Consider the following 10,415-nt stretch of genomic DNA (forward strand, 5'->3'; position numbering starts at 1 on the left):
GCCTGGACCTGTTTCCGATTCTGTGTCTCCCTCTCTCTCTGCCCCTCCCCCGTTCATGCTCTGTCTCTCTCTGTCCCAAAAATAAATAAACGTTAAAAAAAAAAAAAAAAAAAGAAGTTGGGCAAAGGGTACCCACAGCCGCTTTGTATTATTTCTTAGAGCTACATGTGAATCTACAATTATCTCACAATAAAAAGTTTAATTTAGGAAACCACTATGTAAAAAATATTAATACATAATTGAGATGGGCCTACTTCAGGCCCTTCTATATAGCTCAGAGTTGAAAAAGACCCTAAAATATATAGGAGACATCCTTGAACAGGGAGCAAAGAGACTTTGAGGGAGAAGACAGGGGAAATTAGGGAAGACAGAGTCTGGAAAATCAGAACCCACCCTGAGACTCAACAGACCTCCTGTAGGAAGGTGTCTGTGGTGTGTGTGGGGGGGGGGGGGAGGAATGTGGGTGTGTGTGTGTGTGTGTTGGGGTAGGGGTGGGTGGGCAGGCACTGGGAGTTACAAATTAATGTACAAAACTCACCATTAACTATCCCATTATTCATTTTCAAAAGCATAGCTGTCTTAATCTGATAAGCAATTACAGTCTTGAAAATCAAGCACACTTGTTAGAGAAAAAATAAAAGCAAGTGAGAAAATATGTGCGACATAACGACTGGACTGTCAGCTCAGTGAGAGACCAGAGCAGGATCCTTTTGCTTGGCCGGATCCTTGTCGCACCAGGATCCAGTAGTAAGGAGGCAGAGGAAGCAGGGGGTAGGGGAAAGGTGGAAGGTGGACCAGTGCCTTAATTGTTGTTTCTGCCTGAGGGAACGAAGGAACAAAGGAATGGGGAGGCAGGGTAACAGGTTTAGGATTGGCTGGTTTGAATAACTTCAGTGGCTCTGGGGTTTAGGGGCAATCTGTAACTGTAGCTGTCGTGTACTGGGCTTAGGGTGATAAGGGCAAGGAGGCAGCAGCCTCGGGGGGTGGGGGTGTGGGCTCTGGATTGGTTAGTTTGCCTATGAAAGGTGTTCCCAGGTGAGTCCCTTATCATCTCTAAGAATTGGCTAATCCTGGGAGAGGCCCTTTCCCCAGAGTCAGCCAGAACCCCCCCCCCCCCGCCCCCCCCCCAGGTCAAAGCATCAGAAACGCTAGTTAACACAGTGCCCAAGATCCAGAATAGGTCCTGGTACTTTCTAGGGGTTCAATGAATATTTGCTGAGGGAAGGAAAGGAAGAGAGGAAAGGACAAACAGAGGAAAGGACGATCAGATGCCTGTACCATCCTCTCTAGTCCCTTGGGCAATGTGAGAACTCTCCCTCTCCCCTCCCCTTCCCAGCCCTCCAGGAACTGTCCTCCTAACAGACAACTCAATCCCTGATTATAGAAACACATCAAATGGGCTCACCAGGGGGCGATGTTCCAGCCAGCTCACCCTCTACCAGGCAGCTTTCTATCCATCCACACTTATCACTCCTTTTATGCCTCAGATGACATTCTGTTGTTTTGTTTTGTTGGTGCTGCTTGTTGGTTTGTAGATAGGTAACGATGCAAAGAGAGAAAATTCAAGCAGCACTAAGGGCTGACCGTGAAAAGCAAGCCCCGGACCACTGGCCTTCCCTTCCCCAGCTCCCTGTTCCCTATCTGCACTGTTCTCACCCATCCCTCCAGAGAGACACTCTGCGGAAGAGCATAACAGTTCATCCCCCGCGCCATCACATGCGTGCACATGATGTACACATTGTTCTCTGCTCCGCTTTTTCTCAGTAACAATATGTCCTGGAGCTTATTCCACATCTGTACATAGGGAACTGCCTCATTCTTCAAAGTCAGAATATAATACCCATAGTTTTAGTTGGGTCCTAGTTGATTTAAGCAGACACCTCATGATGAACAGACATCCAGGCTGTTTCCAATTCTGGCTTCTAATAACTATGCTGCACCAAATGGTCTGTGCATACATCCTTGTGCACAGGTATGGGTGTCTGTGGGATGTCTTGTGGAAGGTACATATGTGTTACATTTTCAGGTTACCACCCATAGAGATTCTATCAATTTACATGTGATAGATATGTGAAAGATATGTTTTCAATTTATATGTGAAAGATAATAGGTCTGTCTGTCTGTCTGATTTAATGCTTAGTATGGATGGCGAGTCTTCAAATCCTGGAGTCTGGCTGGGAGATGAAGCAGGTTTCAGGTTTGTAGTCTACACCAGCCAACTTTCTGACTCTGGGGGTGCAGGGGAGTCAGGAAGCAGATCAGGTCATCTCTATGGGCCTCGGTTTCCTCGTCTAAAAATGAGGAGAGGACTCTAGCTGGGGATCTGAAAGTTCCCTCCCACCTCTTATGTTCCAAGTCCTTCTGCCTCCCCAAACCTCTGCGTCTTTGTCCTATAAAGTGGGACTAATAGTCTCTACTTTGTTTATCTTGCCAGGTGATGTGAGTTTGTGGTGATACGGTAGAAAGTTGGGTGCAATGCCAAGGGAAGGAGTGATAATTGAACACTTTTGGAATCTCTTTCCAGACCCCCAGCATGGCTGGGGGCATTCAACATGTACTCAATTAAAATGTGAGGCTGGGGGCACCTGGGTGGTTCAGTCAGTTAAGTGCCCAACTTTGGCTGGGGTCATGATCTTCCAGTTGGTGAGTTCGAGCCCTGCATCAGTCTCTTTGCTGAGAGCCTGGAGCCTGCTTCAGATTCTGTGTCTCCCTCTCTTTCTGAACATCCCCTGCTCACATTCTGTCTCTCTCTCTTTCTAAAATATGTAAAACATTAAAAATGATTTTAAATAAAAAATAACTAAAATAAAATAAAATGGGAGGCTGAAGAAATATCGTATGGGGAGGCAGACTGATGTTGAGATGGTCTAGAGGTAGGAGATGACTTCACTGATGTTCCCTTGCCTAAAATGTAGTTCCCTCTAAGTAGGCCTGGCTGACTTCTGTGTCTATAGGCTGACCAAGGAGCCTGGCACACTGTAGGTTCCCCTTAAGTGTTTCAGGATGGAGGCTGTACTCGGGACTAGATATGGCAGTGTTCTCTTCCAATGTGATTTTGGGGACTGACTGAGGAACAAGAGCCTTATCATCCATGCTTTTCTCCTCCCTACATCCCCTCTCCTCCTTTGCTTTGATGGGGTGGGTACCAACAGACTTCTTTCTGGTCCAGGGGCCACAAACTCCAATGTCCTGCCTTGGTGACTGGGGCAACCAGGCTCAGCTCCAGCTGGCCAAATTCTTGGTCCCAAATTCTTCCTGGTTTTTAAATGTTATTCAGTTTTTTTCAAATCACTGTGGCAGTCAAACAAAACCATCTGTGAGCAGGTGGTGGCCCCAGGCTACCAGGTTTGGCATTCTGAAAACTGTCCCTCTCTCCCACTGTACAGATGAGAAAATTGAGGCCCAGGGAGCCGGAGGCATTCGCCAGAAGTGACACAGTCAAGATCAGAACCCAAGTCCCAATTGTCCCCTACTTTTTTCCTCTGTCCTCTCCCCCCTTCTCTTTCTCCTTCTCTGTCTCTCTCTGTCTCTGTCTCTCCCTGTGTCTCTTTGGTGTTTGTCTCTGCTCTCAGTGTGCCTCTTTCAATCTTTGTCACTATCTCCTATCCTCTCCTGTGTGTCTCGTTTTAACGGTGTGATTCGCTATCTCTCTGCCTCCCTCTGTCCTCTCCATGAGCGTTCTCTTAGACAACAAACCTTCGGAGCCGGGTGCAGAAGCGACCCAACATCAGCACCCCAAGCTCCGGCTCGCGCCTCGTCGCCGCCCCCGCCGCCCCCGCCGCCCCCGCCGCCCCCGCCGCCCCCGCCGCCCCCGCCGCCCCCGCCGCCCCCGCCCCAGATTTCCGGGGGAGCTGGCGGGCGGGGTACCCACGGGGCCGGCTGCCGTCAGCGCCCCTTCCCGGCGTCCGCGACCCCTCCCCGCTGACCTCACCCGCGCCTCCGCCCCGCGCACATATAAGCAGCGGCCCCTCCGAGAAGCGGGCAGCGGGGTCCGGGTCCTGCCAGCGCTCCCCGCCTCCTGATCCGCCGGCTCTAGGCCCCAAAACTCCGAACTCGGAGCCCCAGGATCTCGGACCGGTCCCGCGGAGCTCGCGCCCGGCAGGTAACCATCTCTGTTCCCTCGCCTCCCCGCAGGAGCGTCCGGGAGCACTGGAAAGGGAGCCCTCTCCACCAACCCTCGGTGAGGCCGGGAAGAAGCCGTGGCTTTTGTCCCCCGAGCGCCTCCCGGAGCGTAGCACCCGCGCACCGGCTGGGGCGCTGCGCTCATACCTCCCGGGGCTTCCACAGCGCGGGCCGCGGACTGGACGAGGCAGCTGGTGGTGCGGGCACACTGGTGGCGTTCACTCCTGTGCGCTCACGTCCCGGTCTCTGCAGCGCTCGGCGCCCAGTGTCGGTAGGATGGAAAGTTCTCCATCCCACCCCTGCCTAGATGGCAGCTGTAGGTCCGCGCCGGAACGTCGGGGCAGAACTGGGCAGAGCTGGGTGTCCGGCGTCAGAGCCTGAGGGTTAGAATCCGAATCCTGACGTTAGAGACCGATTTTCGCGTTGGACTCGAATCTTAGCCTTAGAGTGTCAGCCTCAGCGTTAGAAACAATTTCACCGTTGAAATTAGGATTTTAGAGTCAGAACTGGTGGTTTCCTAGCTTAGGCAAAGAATCTTAGCATTGGAAATAGAATCTAAGAGTTGGAATTGGAACGGTGACATGGGAATTCGAACGTTGGGAAAGGAGCGTTGGACCAAAAATGTGGCGCCGGGAAGAATCTTAGCCTGCGACGCAGGAATTAGCATTGTGGCCGTCGGGCCCCGCGCTCTTGGTGGCTACACTCCTGGCGAGCCTGCAGCGCGCTGGCTTCCCCAGCTCCGGGTGACACTGAGGAGTGGCGGTGGCGATGGGGTTCCCACGGCTTCCAGGCTCGCGCAGGCACAACTGGGCGCGGGCAGGTACTCCAAGCATCTCTGTGGGTGAGGACACTCAGAGCCTGAGGCTGCCCCTACCCCACCCTAAGGTAGCAGGTGGTCCTGGCCGCAGGAGGGTGTTTGAATTTGTTACCCACCTTGGGGATCCGCTGGGACAGGAAAGGGGGAGGTGGTGGAGGGCTGGAAGAGGGGCGGCGCCCGCTTATACTCTCTGTACTCCCAATCCTAGGCCCCGCAATGCCTGGCCCTTGGTTGCTGCTCGCCTTGGCGTTGACCTTGACCGTGGCTGGTATTCCGGGAGGCCGCGCCCAGCCGGAGGTGGCTCAGCACGAGGCCGGTGAGCACGCAGGCCTGGACGACCTCTTGCGGCAGGCAGAGCGCCTCCTCCTCCTCCAGGAAGACCTCCTGCGTCTGCGAGGGAATCAGGACGATGGAGAATCAGGTGAGGGGTGGGTCTGTCCTTCCCACCAGAGGCCCCCAAGAGGGTTGGGGGAAACCCAGATGCAGAGGTGGGGAGCAACTTGGTCATCCAAACTCTTGCCTTTCAGAAGCTTAGAAACTGTTGGCCATAACCTCCGCAGGATCATGAGCTGACCTTTTTCTGAGATCAGATTTCTATTCCATGCCCATCCTGGGAATGTTTTACAGAGAGCAGGCTTCCAGTGGGGAAGATTCTGTGCAGGGGATAGAGAAAAAGTCTCTCTGTATGTGACAGTTTTAATTACTACTTATTAGACTCGTATATGCCAGGCACTGTTCTAAGCCCTTCAAACACTTTATCACACTATTTAATCATCCTAACAAGCTCTTAGACTGATACTGTTATTACTCATTTTACACAGAAGAAAACTGAGGCTCAGGAAGTTAAGTAAGTTGCTTATGGTCACACAGCTAGGGAGTGGCAGAGCTAGGACTAGAACCAGAGGTCATGCCTTTGACCATCTGTATCTGTGTGTGTGTCTGTGATGTCTAAGAGACTATACAAGGCTGTGACTCTGGATGAGTGCTGCAGGGAATCTGCCTTAAGTAGGAGCAAGGCTGGAGTGGGCACTTGGGGGTCAGGAGGTCCCTCACTGGCCCCTTTCCTTCCCCAGAGTCCCAGATCATTCAACCCGACTGGCTCTCCAAGCGTCAGCATCCTGGCAAAAGGGAGGAGGAGGAGGCAGAAGACGGAGTTGAAGAGGAAGAAGAAGGAGGGGCCATGGGCCCCCACAAGCGGCAGCACCCTGGCCGGCGGGAGGATGTGGCTGCATGGTCAGAGGTAACCCAGCAGAAGCGGCAGCACCCTGGCCGGCGCTCCTCCTGGCTTGGGTACTCTTTCACCAAGAGGCAGCACCCAGGCAGACGGCTGGTGGATCCCAAGGCCCAAAGGAGCTGGGAAGAAGAGGAAGAGGAGGTGGAGGAGGGAGAGCTGATGCCTGAGAAACGCCAACATCCGGGCAAGAGGGCTCTGGGAGGCCCATGTGAGCCTCAGGGAGCCTGTGGTCAAGCCAGCCTCCTGCTGGGGCTCCTGGATGACCTGAGCAGGGGTCAGGGGGCTGAGGAGAAGCGGCAGCATCCTGGGCGGCGGGCGGCCTGGGCCAGGGAGCCCCTGGAGGAGTGAACCCAGCTTCCTATCAAGTTTGGGGTCTAAGAATGTCTTAAGTCCTGTGGGTCCTATTCCCTTTGTGACCCCTTCTTTCCCTCCTCCTTAGATCCCTGACCATAAACCCGAGCCCCCTGTATGTACAACACCCAGTTCTCTGGCCTTGTTCCCCCTCCTCCTTCAGGGAGATGAGAACGGGAGCCTGAATTAAAACCCTGGATTTCCCCACTTTGCACTGTTGGCAGGGGACAGATCCCAGAGTCCCTCTCCCCGCACCCCCACAGGCTGCTCCCCTTCCTTAGCCCTGGCTAAAAATGACCCTTCTGTGTCTTTTAAGGGATCCCCAGAGAGGAGCAGGGTGACTGGGTCCAGCAGCCAGTGAGGTCAGGGTGGGATTGAAGATGTGATGTCCAAATCCAGTGTCTATCCCCTGCTCCATGAGTCAAGATTTGCCACATGTCAACTTTATTTACCTCCAGAACTGGGGGTCTCCTCTGCTTCTTGGGCCTCCTTTTTGTGGGTGTGCAGAGCCCTGACCCATGGCTATGTTCTGCTTAGGGGAATGATGGCAGGTGGAGGCATCCTGTGCTGTGCTGTGTGACGGTTGTGGGAATAAAGATGTGCGGGCGTATGTAAACAGCCCTGAATGCTGAACTTGTATATAACCATCTAGGCACCTTCCCCTTGTCCGTGATCATCATCTGAATGATAATAAAACATGCATCCAGATAATCTTGGAGCTCTGTGGCTCTAGTTTTTTCTCAGCTGGTGTGGGGTTTCTCTTTCTAACATTGAGGGGGACAAGATTAAGGCTCCTCAGTTCTGTTGAGAAGGGCATCAGGACTTGTAATCGTCATGGTTCAATGGCAAGAATCAACAATCTGTGTCATCCAGCAGAGACAATGAGGACATAGGACTAGGCTGTGGTTGGGAACTCAAACTAGCAGCCTTCTGGGCCTGGGCAGGAGAGCAAGCCGGGTGCAGGACAAGAGGGACTGGGGCAAAATGAAGAGGCCAGCTAAGTGGAGACACTTAAATCCAAAAACTTGAACATCATGTGAATCAAATAATAACAACAACGTATACACAACACTTGTTATGTGTCAGTCACTGTCCTGAGCAATTTACATATACTAATTCTTTTCTTTTTTTTTAGTGTTTTATTTTTTTAAGTAATTTCTACACCCAACGTAGGGCTTGAACTCCCAACCCTGGGATTGGGAGCTGCAGACTCCTCTGACTGAGCCAGCTGAGCTTCCCTATATTAATTCTTTTAGTCAACACAATAATCCCTCTAGGTATTATTACTATTATTATGCCCATTTTCCTGATGAAGAAACCAAGGTACAGAAAGGCTAAGTAACTTGTCTGAAGCTGAGTTTGGCCCACTCACTGCTGGTTTGCAACTTCTGATTTAAACTGGCCTCCCAGGGGTACCCAGGTGGCTTACTTGGTTAAGCAGTTAAGCCTCCAACTCTTGATTTTGGTTCAGGTCATGATCTCATGGTTTGTGGGATCAGACTCCTCGCTGACAGAACAGAGCCTCCTTGGGATTCTTTCTCTTCCTCTCTCTGCCCCTCCCCAGCTAGCTCTGTCTCTCACTCTCAAAATAAATACACTTAAAAACAAACAAACAAACAAACAAACTGAATTCCCAAATTTCTCAGGCCTTAGACTCTGAATTAGACCACCATTTGTTTGGTGGATGGATGAGCTATTCGGCTTTTCTGCAAAACAGCTTTTGGTCACTTTCTTGGGCAGTGGAAGGAGGGGGCTAGAAGGGTATCTGAGCTCCAGCTCCTCTCCTTGGGGGACACATGGTTCAGGTGTGGTCGGGACAGAGGAAGACTTGTGGTTTATTAGATGCATGCACACCCACATCTCCAATATTATTCCCCAAAGCCCTCTGAAACATTAAGTATTTGATGGATTTGTGGATTTTTCTCACTTTCAGATGAAAGAACTGACACAGAGACTAGTGTCTTGCCCCAGGGTGCATGAAGCATGTAGGGCTGGCCTTCCTTTATGCCTGACTTTCCACCCCACTGGGCTGCCTTCCTCTGGAAGGTCTTAAGACAACGTTAAAACACCAATTGTCACCATCAGGGCAAGTGGGGCCCTAATAACATTCCCTCTGCTTACAGTACCCCTCTGAAAGGTGAGTGCCCTAATAGAGGCAATGTGGACCACTGATACAGTACTTCCTTGGTCCTCAGTGCTTATAGACACTTTCTCAGTGAATCTCGTGACCACCCCAGGACAGTTACCATGTCCATGCAGTTGAAGAAAGTTGAGCTGCAGTTGAGTGTGAATAAGTGGAGCCCTTGACCAAGGATATACTCTACCCTCTTCCGCTTCCAAACTTGATTGACGTGGGAGGTGGTGTTTCCTCCTCAGATATGGGAAGACTTGAAGAGTGTGAGAAACCCACCTCCTAGCCATTTAAGGTTTTTCCCTCTGCTCCTGTGAGTGATTGTACCAATGCACATGATGGAAAGGATCGGGCATTGGCTTCAGTCCCGGACAGATGATTAAACTAGTTGGAGCCTCAGTCTTCTCATCTGTAATATGGGCACAGAAATCCCTACGCCTCCCTCAGAGTTTTTCTAAGAAGTAAATGGGATGCAGTAATATGCGTACAGTCCTTGCACAGTGTGTGGCCCCAAGTAGACCATTGATAAACAGCACTTTGAGCTCTAGCGCCCCAGGACCAGAGGGACTCAAAACTGAACCTTGCAGAACAATTTACTCTTTCTTTCATTCATTCTCCAATCACACACACACACACAAAGTAAAACAAAACAAAACACATTTAAAAACAAAAATCAGGGGCGCCTGGGTGGCGCAGTCGGTTAAGTGTCCGACTTCAGCCAGGTCACGATCTCGAGGTCCGTGAGTTCGAGCCCCGCGTCGGGCTCTGGGCTGATGGCTCAGAGCCTGGAGCCTGTTTCCGATTCTGTGTCTCCCTCTCTCTCTGCCCCTCCCCCGTTCATGCTCTGTCTCTCTCTGTCCCAAAAATAAATAAACGTTGAAAAAAAAAATTTAAAAACAAAAATCAGTTACGGGCGCTTTATTATGAGTCCATGCCGGGAACTGGAGCTTTATGGGTCTATGTGCTGCTCCCCCAAATACTCCCTCTCCTTCCCACTCTTATACTGGTGCCTTTTGCCCGGCTTAGGATGCTGAGACAGAGATGCTCCACATGCTTCCCTGAACTCCCCCAGCTTCCCTGGCACTTGGGATGAAGTCATGACTAGCCCTGGCCAATGAGCTGTGAGCAGACAGGTGTCACTCCCCAGCTGAGGCAGTTAGAGCCCATGGAGTCTCCTTTACCCCTTCTTCTTCCTGCCTTAGAAGCCTGGGGGGGCCACGTGTTGAGATGGCAGAACACATGATGGCAGGATTCTAGACCCCAGAGTCACAAGGTAGAAGTCAGACACTGCACACCCACATCAGACTTCTCATGTGTGAGAAATAAACTCGTATTAAGTCACTGAGATTTCAGGGTTTATTTGTTACCCCGCGGCTGGACTTAGCCAATCCTGACTAACACAGATGCCTCCTCCCTTGGTCTCTCTCCACTGAAATCCTTCCCATCTTGCCTTTCTCACATATGTCTGCCTTTATTGAAGCTGCTTAGATCAGGGCCCAGCATGAAATAGGTGCTTCACTGAGTGGATGTGGAAAGCTTCAGGTTACTTCTATCTTAGTTCCCCCAGCCTAACTTCCTGGGGATCCCTGCCCTTAAGGGGCTCCCTTGCCAGTGAAGAGACAGACAAGCAAACAGATGATGGCCACTTAGGGTAAGACGTGTTGATTTTGGTGAGCAAAGCATGCAAGGGGAGTACAGATGAGGGGTCATTGGGTGAACAGGCTTCCCGGAGGGGGAAGCATCCAAGCTGAGTCAAAGGA

The 10,415-nt window shown here is 51.4% G+C and overlaps 1 protein-coding gene across 1 annotated transcript; it reads left to right on the plus strand.

The window, feature by feature from the left end:
- The first annotated feature begins 5,147 nt into the window (after positions 1–5,147).
- On the plus strand, positions 5,148–7,215 carry TRH (thyrotropin releasing hormone). The gene is made up of 2 exons (XM_030294457.1): positions 5,148–5,360; positions 6,013–7,215. The coding sequence occupies exons 1-2, from the start codon at positions 5,156–5,158 to the stop codon at positions 6,519–6,521; spliced, it is 714 nt and encodes a 237-aa protein (XP_030150317.1). The 5' UTR covers positions 5,148–5,155; the 3' UTR covers positions 6,522–7,215.
- Positions 7,216–10,415: the final 3,200 nt, after the last annotated feature.

Source organism: Lynx canadensis, chromosome A2 (genome assembly GCF_007474595.2).
Source record: "Lynx canadensis isolate LIC74 chromosome A2, mLynCan4.pri.v2, whole genome shotgun sequence".
Lineage (NCBI taxonomy): Eukaryota > Metazoa > Chordata > Mammalia > Carnivora > Felidae > Lynx > Lynx canadensis.

Coding starts and splice junctions, on each gene's coding strand:
- TRH (XM_030294457.1), top strand. CDS start 5,156: ATGCCTGGCCCTTGGTTGCTGCTCGCCTTGGCGTTGACCTTGACCGTG. Junction 5,361..6,012: donor TCAGGACGATGGAGAATCAG/GTGAGGGGTGGG, acceptor TTCCTTCCCCAG/AGTCCCAGATCATTCAACCC.